Source organism: Esox lucius, chromosome 9 (genome assembly GCF_011004845.1).
Source record: "Esox lucius isolate fEsoLuc1 chromosome 9, fEsoLuc1.pri, whole genome shotgun sequence".
Lineage (NCBI taxonomy): Eukaryota > Metazoa > Chordata > Actinopteri > Esociformes > Esocidae > Esox > Esox lucius.
The window spans coordinates 17341948-17363673 of NC_047577.1; the positions used below are offsets into that span (position 1 = coordinate 17341948).

A 21726-nucleotide genomic window follows, 5' to 3' on the forward strand; every position below is an offset into this window, starting at 1 on the left:
TCCTCCCCTCAATACGGTGCAGTCGTCCTGTCCCCTTTTGCAGAAAAGCTTCCCCAAAAATTAAGTTTCCACCTCATGCTTCACAGTTGGGATGTGTTCTTGGGGTTGTACTCATCCTTCTTCCTCCAAACACTGCAAGTGGAGTTTAGACCAAAAAGCTCTATTTTTGGTCAGACCACATGACCTTCTCCCATTCCTCCTTTGGATCATCCAGATGGTCATTGGCAAACTTCAGAAGGGCCTGGACATGCGCTGGCTTGAGCAGGGGGGACCTTGCGTGTGCTGCAACTAATGGTTTTCTTTGAGTCTGTGGTCCCAGCTCTCTTCAGGTCATTGACCAGGTCCTGCTGTGTAGTTCTGGGCTGATCCCTCACCTTCCTCATGATCATTGATGCCCCACGAAGTGAGATCTTGCATGGAGACCCAGACCGAGGGAGATTGACCGTCATCTTCAACTTTTTCCATTTTTTAATAATTGCACCAACAGTTGTTGCCTTTCTTACCAAACTGCTTGCCTATTGTTCTGTAGCCCATCCCAGCCTTGTGCAGGTCTACAATTTTATTCCTGATGTCTTTACACAGCTCTCTGGTCTTGGCCATTGTGAAGAGGTTGGAGTCTGTTTGAATGAAGGTGAGGACAGGTGTCTTTTATACAGGTAACAAGTTCAAACAGGTGCAGTTAATACAGGTAATGAGTGGAGAACAGGAGGGCTTCTTAAAGAAAAACTAACAGGTTTGTGAGAGCCGGAATTCTTACTGGTTTCTTACTTATGTCATGCAATAAAATGCAAATAAATTATTTAAAAATCATACAATGTGATTTTCGGGATTTTTGTTTTAGATTCCGTCTCTCACAGTTGAAGTGTACCTATGATAAAATTACTGACCTTTACACACTTTGTAAGTAGGAAAATCTGCAAAATCGGCAGTGTATCAAATACTTGTTCTCCCACAATTAACCCCCCCCCCCCAAAGTTCAAAACACAACCATCATACCATAACATTCCCAATACAATACCTTCACCAAACTAGCACTTTTCCCCAAAACACGAAATAACATTAAGTCAAAACTGAAAGGGTAGGTACAACATTGGGTTGACAGCCTGTTATTCAAAGTAATTTGGAAATGACTGTTTAGTAGCTAGCTGTTTAGCTACAGTTTCAAAGAGGTAAAGAGATGTGATATAACAAGATAGGATAATGTAATGCCCTTACTGTGGCAATAATTTTAACAAACATACACAGTTTCAATGGTTGTGCATAGTATAGTGACCTTGGTAACACCACTACTCTTATATATGTACTTAAGACATACCTGTTTGAAATAGTATGTAATGTGCCTGGGTAGTGGTGACCCTGATAATAATATAAATGGATTCCTTTACGTATGAGCCGAAATGAGCTTTCTCCGCAGGGTGGCTGGGCGTTCTCTTAGAGATAGGGTGAGAAGCTCGGTCACCCGGGAGGAGCTCGGAGTAGAGCCGCTGCTCCTCCACATCGAGAGGGGTCAGCTGAGGTGGCTTGGGCATCTGTTTCGGATGCCTCCGGAACGCCTTCCAGGGAAGGTGTTCCGGTCCCGTCCCACCGGGAGGAGACCCCGGGGAAGACCTAGGACACGCTGGAGGGACTATGTCTCCCGGCTGGCCTGGGAACGCCTCGGTGTCCCCCCGGAAGAGCTGGAGGAAGTGTCTGGGGAGAGGGAAGTCTGGGCATCCCTGCTTAGACTGCTGCCCCCGTGACCCGGCCCCGGATGAAGCGGAAGAAGATGATGATGATGATGATGATGATGATGATTCCTTTACGTGACTTGTTGAATTGTTTATCCTAATTCTTCTTCCTTCTTAAGGTTAGATTTGATTAGACAAGTACAGTCATGGCCAAAGGTTTTGAGAATTACACAAATATGAATTTTCACATAGTCTGCTGCTTCAGTGTCTTTAGATATTTTTGTCAGATGTTACTATGGTATACTGAAGTATAATTACAAGCTTTTCATAAGTGTCAAAGGTTTTTATGCAAAGTGTCAATACTTGCAGTGTTGACCCTTCTGTTTCAAGACCTCTGCAATCCGCCCTGGCATGCTGTCAATTAACTTCTGGGCCCCATCCTGACTGATTGCAGCCCATTCTTGCACAATCAATGCTTGGAGTTTTTCAGAATTTGTGGGTTTTTGTTTGTCCACCTGCCCCTTGAGGATTGACCACAAGTTCTCAATGGAATTAAGGTTTGGGGAGTTTCCTGGCCATGGACACAAAATGTCTGTTTTCTTCCCCTAGCCACTTAGTTATCACTTTTGCCTTATGGCAATGTGCTCCATCATGCTGGAAAAGGCATTGTTCATCACCAAACTGTTCTTGGATGGATGGGAGAAGTTGCTCTCTGAGGATGTGTTGGTACCATTCTTTATTCATGGCTGTGTTCTTAGGCAAAATTGTGAGTGAGCCCACTCCCTTGGCTGAGAAGCAAACCCACACATGAATGGTCTCAGGATGCTTTACTGTTGGCCTGACACAGGACTGATGGTAGCGCTCATCTTGTTTTCTCTGGACATGCTTTTTTCCGGATGCCCCAAACAATCGGAAAGGGAATTCATCAGAGAAAATGACTTTACCCCAGTCCTCAGCTGTCCAATCCCTGTACCTTTTGCAGAATATTAGTCTATCCCTGATGTTTTACCTGGAGAGAAGTGGCTTCTTTGTTGCCCTTCTTGACACCAGGCAATCCTCCAAAAGTCTTCGCTTCACTGTTCATGTAGGTGCACTCATACTTGCTTGCTGCCATTCCTGAGCAAGCTCTGCACTGGTGGTGCCCCGATCCCGAAGCTGAATAAAATTTAGGAGACGGTCCTGGTGCTTGCTGGATTTCTTGAGGCGCCCTGAAGCCTTTTTCACAACAATTGAACTGTCCTTGAAGATCTTGATGATCCAATAAATGGTTGATTTAGGTGCAACCTTACTAGCAGCAATATCCTTGCCTGTGAAGCCCTTTTTGTGCAAAGCAATGATGACAGCACATGTTTCCTTGCAGGTAACCATGGCCAACAGAGTAAGAACAGTCTGTTATCCTAACTCAATCAGCATGACAGATTGATCTCTAGCTTTGTCCTTGTCAACACTCTTACCTGTGCAAGCGAGAGAATCACTGACATGATGTTTGCTGGTCCTTTTGTGGCAGGGCTGCAGTGCACATTTTTTGTTTAATTTCATTTTCATGGCAAAGAGGGTCTTTGGAATTCATTGCAATTCATCTGATTATTGTTCATAACATTCTGGAGTATGTGCAAATTGCCATAATTGAAACTGAGGCAGGAGACTTTATGAAAATTAATATTTATGTCATCCTCAAAACTTGGCCACGCCTGTAGAAGTAGGCCTACAGTACAACGAAATGCAGTTAGCATGTAACCAGAATTATAAATAATACTTCCTTCTCATAGCAGCTGTAAAATAATTTTCTGTGTCCTGTTCACCCTGAATATCAGAATGTGCATCTAATCAGTGATGAGAGTCTTGTATTTACCCTTTCCGTTTTGACTAAATTTGTTTCAGATTTTGGGGGAATGTGTTCACGTTTGGGGAAGGTGTATGGTATTGGGAGTGTCATCGTAATAGTGTTTGTATTTTGCACTATTGGGGGGAGAATTTTCATTGGGGGTATGTAATTGTATTACTGGTTGTGTTTTGCACTTCCGGGCCACCATAGAAACGTATCTTTTTGCATTGCTCCATTTACAATGAATGACTTCCGGCACAAAGCAACAAGTTTGAAGCATTTGGTGGACAACAGTTGTTATGCTAATCTGTGTTTGCACCATCTATGTTGACTGTGGTAGAGCCAATAGGCTTGAGTTGGTTGACATTTTTAAAAATACCAAGATTTTTCTATCAATTCTACCATTATGTGATATGATGGTCCTCAAACGCCTGTGTTTTGTTTTTCCAAACTTCCCCCACAAATATACACATTTCCTAAGGGCACAATTATTTCTTATCAACTTGGGTTCATATATGTGTCATAGCATTATTACATTTGTATTCATACATTTTATGATTTATAAGCATTCTGTGCCAGTTCTGTTTTTTGACAAGGCAGACAAAATTATTTTATCTTTTGAGTAATTGCTTTCTGCTTTTGGTGAGCTGAAATTAGTTGGTCATGCTTTTGTATTGTGCATACATATCTATAAGCATCAAATAAATAAAAATAAATAATGACTTACTTTTAATATTTTCCTTCTCCAGGCCTGCACCCCGGGCCTGTCACACGAGTGTGATGGGAACTCATATCTGAACAGCATCTGCTATCAGTTCAACACCCAGTTGGATAACATCTCTGAATTCAAACCGAACTTCCAAGGTATAGCTGCTAAACTTGAAAACAGTTTATTTTTATAAGAATCTTGTGACTGTTATGCATCATATACAGAATATTAAAATGTTGTTTTTTTTTCTTCCAGAATGTACTAAGAAAATAGTGAACCTTGTTTTCCTCTTTGACGGATCATTAAGCATGACACCGACTGATTTTGAACAGAACAAAAGATTTATAGAGGATATCATGACAACCCTTAAGAACACCTCAATTGAGGTACAATTCCCTTAAAAAGTTGCCAACTTTAATCAGGCTGGTGAGGTTGATGAACAGACATCTAGTTATTTATGACTATGTTATATTACATTGTTTTTAAGAAAAGGATTAACAAAATCAATGCATTGGGTGAGGATCTGAGTTTATTGGGATATTTAGTGTGCCAGATCTTCCAAAAGCTTCTCCATATTATTACCATTATATTTTAAGAAATATGTATTCAAACCTATTGTCCCCCCTTGTCTCCCCTCCCAATTGTAATGTTATCCAATTGTACCTACGACCATACGGTTTGGTAGAGTTGAAAATCGTTGTCTTTCACCTCAGCATTTATGCAAAGCCATTTAGCTTTTTTCCACATGGCACATCCAACCAGGAAGTAAGTCAGATCAGGGCATATGAGGGCACGATCACTCAACTGACAAAGTCAGTCTTTTGTATTTACTTAACACACCTGAGGGAGTTTCTAGAGTAAAATGAGATTTCCAAACATTTGGTCCAGTGGACTAAAGCAGTGGTTTTTCAAACCTCTCAGATATCTTTCAGTTTAGTTGTCGCCCTGAACTAGCTCATCTGAATCAAGTAGTCAAGGGCTTAATAATTAGTAGGTTATTCAGATGTGCTAGTTTTGGATTACATCTCATACATGGAATGGCTACAGGGAATGGCTGGGTGTCCCAAAGAGGTTTCAGAACCACTAATCAATAATGAAGCAAAATGCCAAAAATGTTTTAAATCCTATGTGAAATAATAGATGAGTTATTACCTTTTAACTTTCTCTAAATTGCAGTTTGCAGCGGTTCAGTTCTCATCAAATACTAGGACTGTCTTCAACTTCAATGACTACCAAGCAGGGACGGCTTTGGACAAGCTATGGAATGAACAGCACATGAGTGAACTAACCAACACACATAAGGCGATTCACTTTGTCTTGTGAGTCACAGTTGATTATTATACTTAATTTTTACTGAACCTATACAACTAATGTGATAAAAGAGGAATGTGGTTTAATTTCTTAATTTCCTTTGGTTTGCGTACATTGGTTTTAGGGAGAATATTTTTGAAAACCCAACTGCTGGTGCCACTCCAGATGCAACTAAAGTAATAGTCCTAATCACTGACGGAAATTCTAGTGACACTGACAGAAAGGATTCTATCAAAAGAAGTAATGAGAAAAACATTTTCCGCTTAATCATTGGGGTAAGTCCTAAAAAGACACCACAAACACTACACTGTCTGATTCAATTCCATTAAAACCATGAATTGCCATAACTACATCTGGTTGATCACCAGGCAATGCACTGACTACTAAAATGAACATAGAAACACCCGTATATCATGAACTCAATAAGTATTTGGACAATGCCATCCATCCATCCATCTTCCGCTTATCCGGTGCCGGATCACGGAGGCAGCAGTCTAAGCAGAGATGCCCAGACTTCCCTCTCCCTAGACACTTCCTCCAGCTCTTCCGGGGCGACACCGAGGCGTTCCCAGGCCAGCCGGGAGACATAGTCCCTCCAGCGTGTCCTAGGTCTTCCCCGGGGTCTCCTCCAGGTGGGACGGGACCGGAACACCTTCCCAGAAAGGCGTTCAGGAGGCATGCAGAATAGATGCCCAAGCCACCTCAGCTGACCCCTCTCGATGTGGAGGAGCAGCGGCTCTACTCCAAGCTCCTCCCGGGTGACCAAGCTTCTCACCCTATCTCTAAGGGATCGCCCAGCCACCCTGCGGAGAAAGCTCATTTCGGCCGCCTGTATCCGGGATTTTGTCCTTTCGGTCATGACCCAAAGCTCATGACCATAGGTGAGAGTAGGAACGTAGATTGACTGGTAAATCGAGAGCTTCGCCTTGCAGCTCAGTTCTTTCTTCACCACGACAGACCGATACATCGACTGCATTACTGCAGAAGCTGCACCGATCCGTCTGTCAATCTCCCGTTCCATCCTTCCCTCACTCGTGAACAAGACCCCTAGATACTTCAACTCCTCCACTTGAGGCAGGCACTCTCCACCAACCTGAAGTGGGCAAGCCACCCTTTTCCGACTGAGGACCATGGCCTGTTTGGACAATGCTTTCAGCAAAATTAAGTTTTTGCCTTTACAAAAATGCTATCCCCTATTTTATACATCCAATTTGTTACTAAGAACCTGCTTCATTGCTGTAACATTAATTGGACTCTAAACAGTTGATCTTGAGATGTTGTCATTCATTGAACATCCAATTTATTTTCCAATGACGTAGCTTTCTGAGCAGTGACATTATCACTGTGCCAACCCTGGTGATGGATTTTCTAAATCACTATGTCGTTTTAGATAATCCATAGTCTAAATTCACCTCCAAGCATTTAAGCATTTGAACTAGATCGTATTTAGTCTAAATGTTTTAGATTTTCCATCGCAACTGTATACCAGTGTTAGAGAACTGCTGCAACTTCCGAGTTACTGTAAGAAAATATATTTTAATATTGAAAATGAAAGAAGATTTTAATTTACTGTCCTCAAGTTATATATTTCTTGGCAGGTCAAGAATGTTGATATTAAAAAACTCCAATCCCTGGCATCAGATCCAAAAGAGAACAACACTTTCCACATCCAGAATTACAACAGACTTACTGGAATCTTAGAAAACTTTCAAAAAAAGATTTTCAACATTGAAGGTAGAAATCTGAATTCAACTGTTTAATATTAATCACTACTAGTCAGATTCCTGTGACGCTAATACTGGTTACATTCCAAATATACTGGTATTTTCTGATGAAAATATCTTCAATTATACAAACTAATTGTTAATTAATTGTTTTAAGTAATAAGTGTCCCTTTGTACTAGGTTCCAAGACTGAAAACTTGACTAAAGAGATGTCACAGACTGGGTTCAGTGCTGTGTATTATAAAGTAAGAACATTCAAATACAACAATAGTAAAATACAGTATATCCAATAAACTAATAGGATTTAAATCCTATTAGTTTATTAATCCGGAAATATTAATAGAATAATCAAATTACAATTTCCATTGGCTTATGGATTATATATATATATATATATATATATATATATATATATATGTACAGGTGCTGGTTATAAAATTAGAATATCATCAAAAAGTTGATTTATTTCAGTAATTCCATTCAAAAGTGAAACTTGTATATTATATTCATTCATTACACACAGACTGATATCTTTCAAATGTTTATTTCTTTTAATTGTGATGATTATTACTGACAACTAATGAAAATCCCAAATTCAGTATCTCAGAAAATTAGAATATTACTTAAGACCAATACAAGAAGAGGATTTTTAGAAATGTTGGCCAACTGAAAAGTATGAACATGAAAAGTATGAGCATGTACAGCACTCAATACTTAGTTGGGGCTCCTTTTGCCTGAATTACTGCAGCAATGCGGTGTGGCATGGAGTCGATCAGTCTGTGGCACTGCTTAGGGGTTATTAGAGCCCAGGTTGCTCTGTTAGTGGCCTTCAGCACTTTTGCATTGTTGGGTCTGGCGTATCGCATCTTCGTCTTCACAATACCCCATAGATTTTTGATAGGTTTAAGGTCAGGCGAATTTGCTGGCCAATTAAGAACAGGGATACCATGGTCCTTAAACCAGGTACTGGTAGCTTTGGCACTGTGTGCTGGTGACAAGTCCTGTTGGAAAATGAAATCTGCATCTCCAGTTGGTCAGCAGTTGGTCAGCAGCAGGAAGCATGAAGTGCTCTAAAACGTCCTGGTAGATGGCTGCGTTGACCTTGGACCTCAGAAAACACAGTGGACCAACACCAGCAGATGACATGGTACCCCAAACCATCACTGACTGTGGAAACTTTACACTGGATTTCAAGCAATGTGAATTCTGTGTCTCTCCTCTCTTCCTCCAGACTCTGGGATGTTGATTTCCAAAGGAAATGCAAAATGTACTTTCATCAGAGAACATAACTCAGCAGCAGTCCAGTCCTTTTTGTCTTTATCCCAGGCAAGATGCTTCTGATGCTGTGTCTTGTTCAAGAGTGGCTTGACACGAGGAATGCGACAACTGAAACCCATGTCTTGTATAAGTCTGTGCGTGGTGGTTCTTGAAGCACTGACTCCAGCTGCAGTCCACTCTTTGTGAATCTCCCTCTCATTTTAGAATGGGTTTTGTTTCACAATCCTCTCCAGGGTGCGGTTATCCCTATTGCTTGTACACTTTTTTCTACCACATCTTTTCCTTCGCCTCTCAATTAATGTGCTTAGACACAGAGCTCTGTGAACAGCCAGCCTCTTTAGCTATGACCTTTTGTGTCTTGCCCTCCTTGTGCAAGTAGTCAGTGGTCGTCTTTTGGACAGCTGTCAAGTCAGCAGTCTTCCCCATGATTGTGTTGCCTACAGAAATAGACTGAGAGACTATTTAAAGGCCTTTCCAGGTGTTTTGAGTTAATTAGCTGATTAGAGTGTGGCACCAGGTGTCTTCAATATTGAACCTCTTCACAATATTCATATTTTCTGAGATACTGATTTTGGGTTTTCATTAGTTGTCAGTTATAATCATCAAAATTAAAAGAAATAAACACTTGAAATATATCAGTCTATGTGGAATGAATGTATACATTATACAAGTTTCACTTATTGAATGGAATTACTGAAATAAATCAACTTTTTGATGATATTCAAATTTTATGACCAGCACCTGTTTATATTTATATAATTAATACTTAAGATTAAAATGTTAATGACAATATTTTATTTCCTGTACAGAACACTTTGTTTTTGGGCTCAGTGGGATCAAATCACTGGCGTGGATCTCTCTATGAGACTGTTGGTCCAAAATCAGAGGAAAGGGAAATTCAGGACCCCATATTGGACAACTACTCCTATATGGGTAAAACAACATTCAAGACACATTCTGTAGCTCAACACACAATGGTGGGTTTTGGGTCAAATTTCAGCATAACACCAACCTCTTATTCAAAAATGTATAGTCAGTACCTAGGTAGCTATCAATTCCTTTCAAAGTTAAAACCCAAAGTTGATTGCAACTAAAAGACAAAGAAGATTGATTTACCTGTGCTGCATGAAAGTTCAGCTAATTTGAAAACCGTGCAAACCCTAACCCGATTTTAGAATGTTTGCAGATTGGGATCTAAAATTATTTTCCGGTTTAAATAGCAATACATTATGTTAAAGACATACAGGGCCGGTTTCGCAGAGGCAGATTTAGCCTATTCTAGGATTATAATAACAAGATCCATAGAGTTTTCTATTGAACAAGATATTTCTGCCCTATATTAGGCTTAATCTGTGTCTGAGGAAACCAACCCACAATGTTTTATTTTAAAATATGGAAATGACTTGATATTAAGTGTAGAAACAGGCTTTTTCTAAATTGATTAATTAGACCAGTATGTCCCAGCTCTTAAACAGCATTTATTTGTAGCCCAGGAAAATCTAAACAGAAGGTAACTTGTCTCTACTTCTGCAATCTCCCAACATTGTACTCTTGATCAAGGCACCAAGTACAATAAACTCCTATTGGGCTACTGTATAAAACACACATCAGCCCCTCTTATCTGGAAAACTGCTCAGCGTTCAGGCATTTGATTCAACACTGAATCACAAGCTTCTATTGTCCTTGCTGTTAGAATTGGGTTCAAGTGGGGTCCTGCTAACAGTAGCTGTCTGGACGGGTGGTTGGCCACAACCAAAAACCTGTGTCTATATTACCCCTATGAAATTCACAAAGATCTATCAAAAAAAAGGTGTGACAAGGCTTTTTGCCCAACACTTTCCCTGGCTGCCACTGATCTTGCTTAACTAAAAAGGTTTTCTGTGTCATCACAACTTTTTTCCACAAAATGATTCTGATGTAATTTTCTTTTTAATGTTTAAAGATTTCCAGATATGTTTCAATTAGGTTAGATCTATAAAAAAATGGCGTGCAAGTAGTGAAGCTTTCAGATAAATAATTCACTTGTTTACAGAGAAAATGTAGAATACTTTTTAAATAAAGTAGTAATATGTTGGATGAGCGTGTTGGGGGTGACCCCAGTCCAAAGAAAATAATTTTTCTTTCTTAAAATAAAATTTCATCAAATATCTAAAAAAGTATAAACTGCATCCATTTGGTTCCCTTATAGTTTATTCTCCTAAGCCTAATCATCACCCACATACCTTTTTCCCCCAACATTTAAAAGTTTCTGTCGCAAGTAGACAATGTTCTTAGGGGGAGTAGTTCACCCCATTTTACCCTATTTTACCCTACTTGGAAAAATTAGCCAAACCAAAAACTGCACTGTGCCTGCCCACGCGTTCAACCTGCCTTAAAATATCTAATGAAACGCAGCATAACATGGTCATCGATTGCTGCCTTGATGTACTCAATTAAATAAAAGCTTTTTGCTACGAAGATCAGTAAAATGTAGGCTAAACTGTTATTAATGGAGTGAGAAGCAGACCTCTCAACAAGCAATGAGAATTGAGAGAGTGCCCGTTCATGTGAAGTGAGGGAGATTTCCGGCTGATTCCTTAAGTGAGATAAGAACCAGAATGGCACAGGGTGAGTTCAAAAAAACATTTGTCAACATTAACTGTCAAATGCACAGAGTATTGTTGTTACAACCTAGTGCTGTTGTAACACTAGCTGGAGGTAGATGTAACATTCAGAGGTAATTTGTTCAAATAAGATCCACACTATCCAATTTATACAAGAACTTTATTGAAGAATAAAGAATGAACAGTTCTGAATTAAGTAAAAGTGAACAATTCAAACAAAAAACACGTTTCCTTTCAAACATTAAATTTAGCGCAGAAATAAATGCTCTGTGTGTGTGTATGTGGACTGTATTCCTGAATATGCATCTGTCACAACGGTTCTGCCATAAGGGGATGGTTGTAATAAGGGGATGGTTGTAATAAGGGGATGGCTGTCATAAGGGGATGGCTGTTTTAAGGGGATGGCTGTCATAAGGGGATGGCTGTTTTAAGGGGATGGCTGTCATAAGGGGATGGCTGTTTTAAGGGGATGGCTGTCATAAAGGGATGGTTGTCATAAGGGGATAGTTGTCATGAGAGGATGGCTGTCATAAGGGGATAGTTGTCATGAGGGGATAGTTGTCATGAGGGGATGGTTGTCATAAAGGGATGGTTGTCATAAGGGGATGGTTGTCATAAGGGGATGGTTGTCATAAGGGGATGGTTGTCATAAGGGGATGGCTGTCATGAGGGTATAGTTGTCATAAGGGGATAGTTGTCATGAGGGGATGGCTGTCATAAGGGGATGGCTGTCATAAAGGGATGGCTGTCATAAGGGGATGGTTGTCATAAAGGGATGGTAGTCATAAGGGGATGGTTGTAACATTCTTAATGAACTTTTACAACTATCCCAACCCCAAGCAGCCATTACATAGACTGTTTTAGTATGTGGGTTAGCATTATGTGGGTAAGCAAGTTAGCGTTAAGGCAAAGCATAAAATTAAAACTAGAGAAACTGTTACTTTAGGTTATGTAACTCAAACCATTGTATCTATAATATAATGAATGCTAGGCAAAAACAAATCTTCATTAAAAAATATATACTTTCTTCCCTGAAAATAATTTTTTTAGTTGTAAAATCCACAATGTTGCTTACAGAGAGAGACATACCACTTCTCCTGTAAGCTCAAAAAGGAAATGGAAGATAAATTAATAATGGCCTACATATCGCTCTGAGAGTCCAGAAGAAAATGTAAAAAAAAAAAAGCAGAAGCCATGTTAGACAACCATAAACATTTTCATATTTGGAGGAAATTTCCATCAAAGATGCGGAATGGAGGAAATGGTCTGTCAATAAAAAAAAACTTTGGAGGACGAACAATTATGACAGCAGAACCTCATTTTCCTTAGCTTTTTGGTATACCACATTTGCTAGGTTCATCATGGCACTGGAGAAATGCTCACCAAAGCGGACATAAACACATTTCTTGATAACATGTTGGAGACATTTTTGTAAGCATTTAATGGGATCATTTATTTCAGCTCATGAAAAGTGGGACAAACACTTTATATGTAGCCTTTATATTTTTCTTCTGTGTACATGCTACTTTCTTCCTGTAGGATACTCTGTTGAGGTTGGGAATAAAAATAAGAACCTTCTATATTTTACCGGAGCACCAAGATCTGAACACACAGGAAAGGTGCTGGTATTCACAGGAATGTGAAAGCAACAATTGCTGGAGAACAGGTTGGTAACATTTGCTATTTCTGTTAGATGAGAGGGTGTGCTTTTGTATGGGTGTAAGATTATGATCTTCATTCTTTAGATTGGCTCCTACTTTGGGGCAGAGCTGTGTTCTATAGACATTGACTCAGATGGCAACACAGACTTCCTTCTGGTCGGGGCACCACTGTTTCACCAACCTCAGAGAGAGGGCAAGATCTATGTCTACAGGCTGACTGACAAGGTGCGCTGTGTGTCTAGGCTGCTGCAAGTTTTGGTTTAGGGTTGAATTTGGGACAATTTGATTTGTAGGACATTTGAATATAGATGAATATCTATTTACATCCAATTTTAAACAAAAACCAAAACTGCACAAAATGGCATGTATCTTTATTTGATCTACATTCTCAGCTGGAATTGAGTCTGGAGATGAATGTTTCAGTGCCATCTAGGGGCAGATTTGGCTCCTCCATCTCCTCTCTCTTAGACCTTAATGGAGATGGGTTGAAGGATGTGGCGGTGGGCGCTCCTCTTGAGGACAATCATAGTGGAGCTGTGTACATCTACCTGGGTGAAAAGATCATGGGAATCCGCCCTAAATTCAGCCAGGTAAGCGAGGCAGATGAAGATCAAAGTCAAGAAAGAGGCAATTACCTAAGAAAACAGACATCCCCAATGGAATACTGATATGAATCCCATTTGGTTGAATGTTTCTTCTTATTGCAGCGCATCTCAGCCAGTATGATGACATCTCAGAAGATGCCATCTAATCTTCAGTTCTTTGGCCAGACGATTGATGGGAAGATGGACCTGGGTGAAGATGGACTGACTGACATTGTAGTCGGAGCACGTGGAGCGATTTTTGTCTTGAGGTATGACTCAAAAAACAATATGAAAGGAAAACAGGTCTAAAGGGTCATTTAAACAGTGAAGACGTTGTACAGCTTTTTCTATCCGAATATGTACCAACCCAACTTCCCAATCTATATCACTCATAGGTCCAGGCCAGTCATCACCGTCTCTGCTAAGATCTACTTCCATCCATCGGAGATCAGCACCTATAACTTTGACTGTCTGGCAAAAGACGATACCATTTTCAATGTGTTCACTTTAACGGTTTGCTTTAACAAAGCGGAAGCCACACATAGTAAAACTGGTAAGAGCTATTAGCATGATAGTTACACTGATTAATGGCTTTGTGCTTTCCATCAGAGAAAGTCATATTTGTGTGAAATCTCTTGTATGAAGTCTCACGGCAACAGTTTGCGATGGTTAATTTCAGCCCCAGGCCAGAGTAAGCTTATTAGGGTAATCACATTGCATGGAGGAAAAGCAAATACTGTAATACAAACAGAAACCCCTTCAAAGACACCTTAAACCCAAATATGATTTATATGAATTATCCCTTTAAGTGGCTGTTGGACTCTTTCTAGTCTGAAGAACTCTGTACCAAAAGATTCAGCCGGGGTATTTATCTGGGATTTAAGACCTTGACGCGGTCTCTGCTATCTTCTACTACATCCATGGAACCATGGGTTTCAGAAGTTCTCTCCTAGGTAAATCATGTTTCGTGCACTTCTTTAGGTGCGCTGAGCGCAGGGATGAACGTCTCCTACGTGCTGAACGTAGATCCAGTGAGGCAGAGGAGCCGAGCCTTCTACAGTGACAAAGATAAAGAGATTAGAAGTCTTCGCTCAACTGTGGAGCTGAGAAATGCACAGACCTGCTTCAACCACTCCGTCTACATGACAGTATGATCAGTGACAAACTACCGCCTCACAAGGAGGGAAACTAATGAACAACATTAAGTGTTTAGACTGATGAAATATTGTCAGATTGGTAATGTGGGTTGATCTTATTTGCAAGACTGTGGATAGTGAAACTATTTCAACATTTTGTTTTCTTTCAGGCCTGTGTGATAGACATACTATCACCTGTAATTGTCAAACTGCATTTTTTTCAATCTGAAAGCCATCAAGGGAGTCCTAATGCCATCCTGAATACTGACAGTCCTACACAGGCTGTTGTAGAGGTACGTAAGACTGTCCCTGGTCTGACTAATCCCTATCCACTAACAATGTTCAAACAGTATTCAGAACAACTGGACTCACCACCAGCGCTGTCATGGATTCACTGGATGCAGATACTACACCTCCCCAGGGAAAATGTCACTTCTGTTAACTGACACCCAAATCTTGATAAATACTCGAAACCCCTCAAACAGTTGAAAAGATTCCAACATATTTACAATTGTCTTGGATTCATCATAGGTGCCCTTTGAAAAGAACTGCAAAAAAAATGGAACTTGTGTGGCAGACCTTGTGGATTTCAGCTTTAGGTGAGTATCAAAGTACATAATGTTACTTGTTTGTAGAGATAATAGTTTCTGGGAAAACCGTGTTCTCTGACCGTATGGTCTTGGGTTATCAGCAACTCAACTTTAGTGGTGGAAGAACAGAGCTACTGCATGGTGACTATAAAGCTGTCCAATCATGGTGATGACTCCTACAACACCAGTCTAACCATCCTCCACTCTCGTGGCCTCTCTTTCTCCATGATGACTCTTGTGAAGGTAAAACTTCTATAATACTGAGTAATTAACTCTGATATATTATCCCCGTTCTTTCATCCTGAAGACCCAAAGCATGAACAAGGAATTGATGATTAGTTTGATCAGGAGAGTTAGTGCCATGCTGAAACAAAAGCTTGCCTTCCATATCTTTTGTGACTGCAGAATGTTTCAAGTATATTACTTTAAACACTAGATTACAGCCAAATATTTAAATATACATTATACATACGCTACCATTCATAAGTCTGGGGTCACTTAGACTTTTCCTTGTTTTTGAAAGAAAAGCAAATTTCTTTCCATTAAAATAACATTGAATTGGTCAGAAATGCAGTGTTGACATTGTTAATGTGACAAATGACTATTGAAGCTGGAAATGGAAGATTTTTAATTGAATATCTATCAGTGTACAGAGGCCAATTATCAGCAACCTGTGTTCCAAAGTCACGTTGTGTTAGCTAATCCAAGTTCATAATTTTAAAGAGCTAATTGATCATTATAAAACCCTTTTGCGATTATGTTAGCACAGCTGATGACTGTTGTGCTGATTAAAGAAGCAATAAACCTGACCTTCTTTAGACTAATTGAGTATCTTCAGCATCAGCATTTATGGGTTTGATTACAGGCTCAAAATGGCCAGACACAAAGAACTTTCTGCAGAAACTTGTCAGTCCATTCTTGTTCTGTGAAATGAAAGCTGTTCCATGTGAAAATTGCCAAGAAACTGCGGATCTCTTACAACAAAGTGTACTACTCCCTTCATACAACAGCACAAACTGTCTTCCCTGTGCACAACTGAGGACAAATACAGTAGAGTGTCTAGTTGAAGAAAGAGACACCTCACAGGTCCTAAAATGGCATCTTCATTAAATAATACCCACAAACCACCAGTCTCAATGTTAGCAGTGGAGAGGCCACTCTGGGATATGCTGGCTTCCTTTGTCCAGTGTCTGTGTTCTTTTGCCCATCTTAATCTTTTCTTTTTATTGATCAATTGAGATTGGTCTTCCTAAGACTTCCAAAGCAATCATGTTACATTTCCAACATTGTCAAAAAAACTATTAATTCAAAGTATACTTCACCAAAAAAATGACACTTTGTCTAGGGACAAGGTATGATGCCACTTCCTTGGATTGATTTTCCTGGGAGCATCTTTAGTCAGGGAGACACAGTGGGTGGTAAAAGGTACCCGAGCCCTGAACGTATTCAGACAGCTATTCTAAGGCCAAACTAAGTCACCAGGGCAGGATGGGTCTTTGTGAAGGAGATGTACAAGAGCCCAATGGCCACACTAACAGAGCTTCAGCATTTCTCTAGATAGAAGCCACTCTTGAGTAAAACACATGACATACAGATTCATCTTTCAGCAAGCACATAACAAAGACAACTCTACTTGTTCTCCCACAATTAACCCCCACCCCCCCCCCCCCAAAGTTCAAAACACAACCATCATACCATAACACTCCCAATACAATACACCTTCACCAAACTAACACATTTCCCCAAAACACGAAATAACATTAAGTCAAAACTGAAAGGGTAGGTACAACACTGTCTTCACTGATTGGGTTGACAGCCTGTTATTCAAAGTAATTTGGAAATTACTGTTTAGTAGCTAGCTGTTTAGCTACAGTTTCAAAGAGGTAAAGTGATATAACAAGATAGGATAATGTATTGCCCTTACTGTGGCAATAATTTTAACAAACATACACAGTTTCAATGGTTGGGCATAGTATTGTGACCTTGGTAACACCACTACTCTTCTGTATGTACTTAAGACGTACCTGTTTGAAATAGTAATGTGCCTGGGTAGTGGTTCCTAATGTCGTGGCACTGAGGTACTGCCCATCATAAAGCTATACCACTTTACACATTTTAATGTTGTCAAAAGTTGATGACATATCTAAGAATTTCTCAGAATTGAGGTTATCTAGCTCTCGCTGGTGATGCTCATGCATTGCTGATGTGTACAGGGATGATGAGAGTTGATTGTGTTCATAAATTAAAGATTCCCATGGTATTTATATATTTACAAAAGAATGCCCAATCGATGGCGGATATATTTTTGTATTTATTTTAACTAACAAGTACATATTGACAGCAAGATGGTGAAGATTTACATCTCTGGATATTATTTAATTTGACGTTTTCAAGATTAATAGCCAACCCTGTAGGCTGCTGTCACAGTTAAGTCATTCCATTAGATCTCCGCGCAAAGCTAATCTCTCAATGTTATACATGGATCACGATCCATTCAATCTTTCATACGCACAGCTGTCCTCTCTACATTCTAAATGTATACGATGTCTCGATCTGAGGCCGACATTGGCAAGAAGAAGTATGCGTGTTATCTGAGGATGACCTCATATGAATGACCCTGATAATGATATAAATGGATTCCTTTACGTGACTTGTTGAATTGTTTATCCTAATTCTTCTTCCTTCTTAAGGTTAGATTTGATTAGACAAGTACAGTCATTGCCAAAGGTTTTGAGAATGACACAAATATGATTTTTCACATAGTCTGCTGCTTCAGTGTCTTTAGATATTTTTGTCAGATGTTACTATGGTATACTGAAGTATAATTACAAGCTTATCATAAGTGTCAAAGGTTTTTATGCAAAGTGTCAATATTTGCAGTGTTGACCCTTCTATTTCAAGACCTCTGCAATCCGCCCTGGCATGCTCTCAATTAACTTCTGGGCCCCATCCTGACTGATTGCAGCCCATTCTTGCACAATCAATGCTTGGAGTTTTTCAGAATTTGTGGGTTTTTGTTTGTCCACCTGCCCCTTGAGGATTGACCACAAGTTCTCAATGGAATTAAGGTTTGGGGAGTTTCCTGGCCATGGACACAAAATGTCTGTTTTCTTCCCCGAGCCACTTAGTTATCACTTTTGCCTTATGGCAAGGTGCTCCATCATGCTGGAAAAGGCATTGTTCATCACCAAACTGTTCTTGGATGGATGGGAGATGTTGCTCTCTGAGGATGTGTTGGTACCATTCTTTATTCATGGATGTGTTCTTAGGCAAAATTGTGAGTGAGCCCACTCCCTTGGCTGAGAAGCAACCCCACACATGAATGGTCTCAGGATGCTTTACTGTTGGCCTGACACAGGACTGATGGTAGCGCTCATCTTGTTTTCTCTGGACATGCTTTTTTCCGGATGCCCCAAACAATCGGAAAGGGAATTCATCAGAGAAAATGACTTTACCCCAGTCCTCAGCTGTTCAATCCCTGTACCTTTTGCAGAATATCAGTCTATCCCTGATGTTTTACCTGGAGAGAAGTGGCTTCTTTGTTGCCCTACTTGACACCAGGCCATCCTCCAAAAGTCTTCGCTTCACTGTTCATGTAGGTGCACTCATACTTGCTTGCTGCCATTCCTGAGCAAGCTCTGCACTGGTGGTGCCCCGATCCCGAAGCTGAATAAAATTTAGGAGACGGTCCTGGTGCTTGCTGGATTTCTTGAGGCGCCCTGAAGCCTTTTTCACAACAATTGAACTGTCCTTGAAGATCTTGATGATCCAATAAATGGTTGATTTAGGTGCAACCTTACTAGCAGCAATATCCTTGCCTGTGAAGCCCTTTTTGTGCAAAGCAATGATGACAGCACATGTTTCCTTGCAGGTAACCATGGCCAACAGAGTAAGAACAGTCTGTTATCCTAACTCAATCAGCATGACAGATTGATCTCTAGCTTTGTCCTTGTCAACACTCTTACCTGTGCAAGCGAGAGAATCACTGACATGATGTTTGCTGGTCCTTTTGTGGCAGGGCTGCAGTGCACATTTTTTGTTTAATTTCATTTTCATGGCAAAGAGAGACTTTGGAATTCATTGCAACGAAATGCAGTTAGCATGTAACCAGAATTATAAATAATACTTCCTTCTCATAGCAGCTGTAAAATAATTTCCTGTGTCCTGTTCACCCTGAATATCAGAATGTGCATCTAATCAGTGATGAGAGTCTTGTATTTACCCTTTCCGTTTTGACTTAATGTAGTTTCAGATTTTGGGGGAATGCGTTTATGTTTGGGGAAAGTGTATGGTATTGGGAGTGTCATCGTAATAGTGTTTGTGTTTTGCACTATTGGGGGGAGTATTTTCATTGGGGGTATGTAATTGTATTACTGGTTGTGTTTTGCACTTCCGGGCCACCATTTACAATGAATGACTTCCGGCACAAAGCAACAAGTTTGAAGCATTTGGTGGACATCAGTTGTTATACTAATATGTGTTTGCACTATCTATGTTGACTGTGGTAGAGCCAATAGGCGTGAATTGGTTGACTTTTAAAAAAATACTAAGATTTTTCTATCAATTCTACCATTATGTGATATGACGGTCTTCAAACGCCTGTGTTTTGTTTTTCCAAACTTTCCCCACAAATATACACATTTCCTAAAAGCACAATTATTTCTTATCAACTTGGGTTCATACATGTGTCATAACATTATTACATTTGTATTCATACATTTTATGATTTATAAGCATTCTGTGCCAGTTCTGTTTTTTGACAAGGCAGACAAAATTATTTTATCTTTTGAGTAATTGCTTCCTGTTTTTGGTGAGCTGAAATTAGTTGGTCATGCTTTTGTATTGTGCATACATCTCTATAAGCATCAAATACATAAAAATAAATAATGATTTACTTTTAATATTTTCCTTCTCCAGGCCTGCACCCCGGGCTTGTCACACGAGTGTGATGGGAACTCATATCTGAACAGCATCTGCTATCAGTTCAACACCCAGTTGGATAACATCTCTGAATTCAAACCGAACTTCCAAGGTATAGCTGCTAAACTTGAAAACAGTATCTTTTTATAAGAATCTTGTGACTGTTATGCATCATATACAGAATATTAAAATGTTACATTTTTTTCTTCCAGAATGTACTAAGAAAATAGTGAACCTGGTTTTCCTCTTTGACGGATCGGGAAGCATGACAAAGAGGGAATTTGAACAGAACAAAATATTCATAGAGCATATCATGACAACCCTTAAGAACACCTCAATTGAGGTACAATTCCCTTAAAAAGTTGCCAACTTTAATCAGGCTGGTGAGGTTGATGAACAGACATCTAGTTATTTATGACTATGTTATATTACATTGTTTTTAAGAAAAGGATTAACAAAATCAATGCATTGGGTGAGGATCTGAGTTTATTGGGATATTTAGTGTGCCAGATCTTCCAAAAGCTTCTCCATATTATTACCATTATATTTTTAGAAATATGTATTCAATCCTATTTGACCCCCCTTGTCTCCCCTCCCAATTGTAATGTTATCCAATTGTACCTACGACCATACCTCAATGCACCAACACACAAAAGGTTTGGTTGAGTTGAAAATTGTTGTCTTTCACCTCAGCATCTATGCAAAGCCATTTAACCTTTTTCCACATGTCACATCCAACCAGGAAGTAAGTCGGCTCAGGGCATATGAGGGCATGATCACTCAACTGACAAAGTCAGCCTTTTGTAGTCACTTAATTAACACCCCTGAGCGAGTTTCTAGAGTAAAATGAGATTTCCAAACTTTTGGTCCAGTGGACTAAAGCAGTGGTTTTTCAAACCTCTCAGATATCTTTCAGTTTAGTTGTAGCCCTGAACTAGCTGATCTGAATCAAGTAGTCGAGGTCTTAATAATTAGTAGGTTATTCAGATGTGCTAGTTTTGGATTACATCTCATACATAGAATGGCTACAGGAAATGACTGGGTGTCCCAAAGAGGTTTCAGAACCACTAATAAATAATGAAGCAAAATGCCAAAAAAGTTTGAAATACTATGTGAAATAATAAAAGGGTTATTACCTTTTAACTTTTTTTAAATCGCAGTTTGCAGCGGTTCAGTTCTCATCAAATCCTAGGACTGTTTTCAACTTCAATGACTACCAAGCAGGGACGGCTTTGGACAAGCTATGGAATGAACAGCACATGAGTGAACTAACCAACACACATAAGGCGATCCAATTTGTCTTGTGAGTCACAGTTGATTATTATACATAATTTTTACTGAACCTATACAACAAACTTGATAAAAGAGGACTGTGGTTTAATATCTTAATTTCCTTTGGTTTGCGTACATTGGTTTTAGGGAGAATATTTTTGAAAACCCAACTGCTGGTGCCACTCCAGATGCAACTAAAGTAATAGTCCTAATCACTGACGGAAATCCTAGTGACACTGACAGAAAGGATTCTATCAAAAGAAGTAATGAGAAAAACATTTTCCGCTTAATCATTGGGGTAAGTCCTAAAAAGACACCACAAACACTACACTGTCTGATTCAATTCCATTAAAACCATTAATTACCATGACTACATCTGGTTGATCACCAGGCAATACACTAACTACTAAAAGGAAAATAGATAAACAATATACAATATACCATGA

The 21726-nt window shown here is 39.6% G+C and overlaps 1 protein-coding gene across 1 annotated transcript in view; it reads left to right on the top strand.

Annotated features, from left to right (window-relative positions):
• zmp:0000001082 (integrin alpha-L) overlaps nucleotides 1–21726 on the top strand; it is a 162302-nt gene that overhangs the window by 20066 nt on the left and 120510 nt on the right. The window contains 13 exon segments of the mRNA XM_034294157.1: nucleotides 4242–4356; nucleotides 4457–4587; nucleotides 5378–5520; nucleotides 5637–5787; nucleotides 7111–7246; nucleotides 7417–7481; nucleotides 9324–9447; nucleotides 12657–12749; nucleotides 12752–12783; nucleotides 12863–13003; nucleotides 13171–13368; nucleotides 13486–13631; nucleotides 13758–13915. Coding sequence (XP_034150048.1) covers nucleotides 4242–4356; nucleotides 4457–4587; nucleotides 5378–5520; nucleotides 5637–5787; nucleotides 7111–7246; nucleotides 7417–7481; nucleotides 9324–9447; nucleotides 12657–12749; nucleotides 12752–12783; nucleotides 12863–13003; nucleotides 13171–13368; nucleotides 13486–13631; nucleotides 13758–13915 — 1633 coding nt within the window.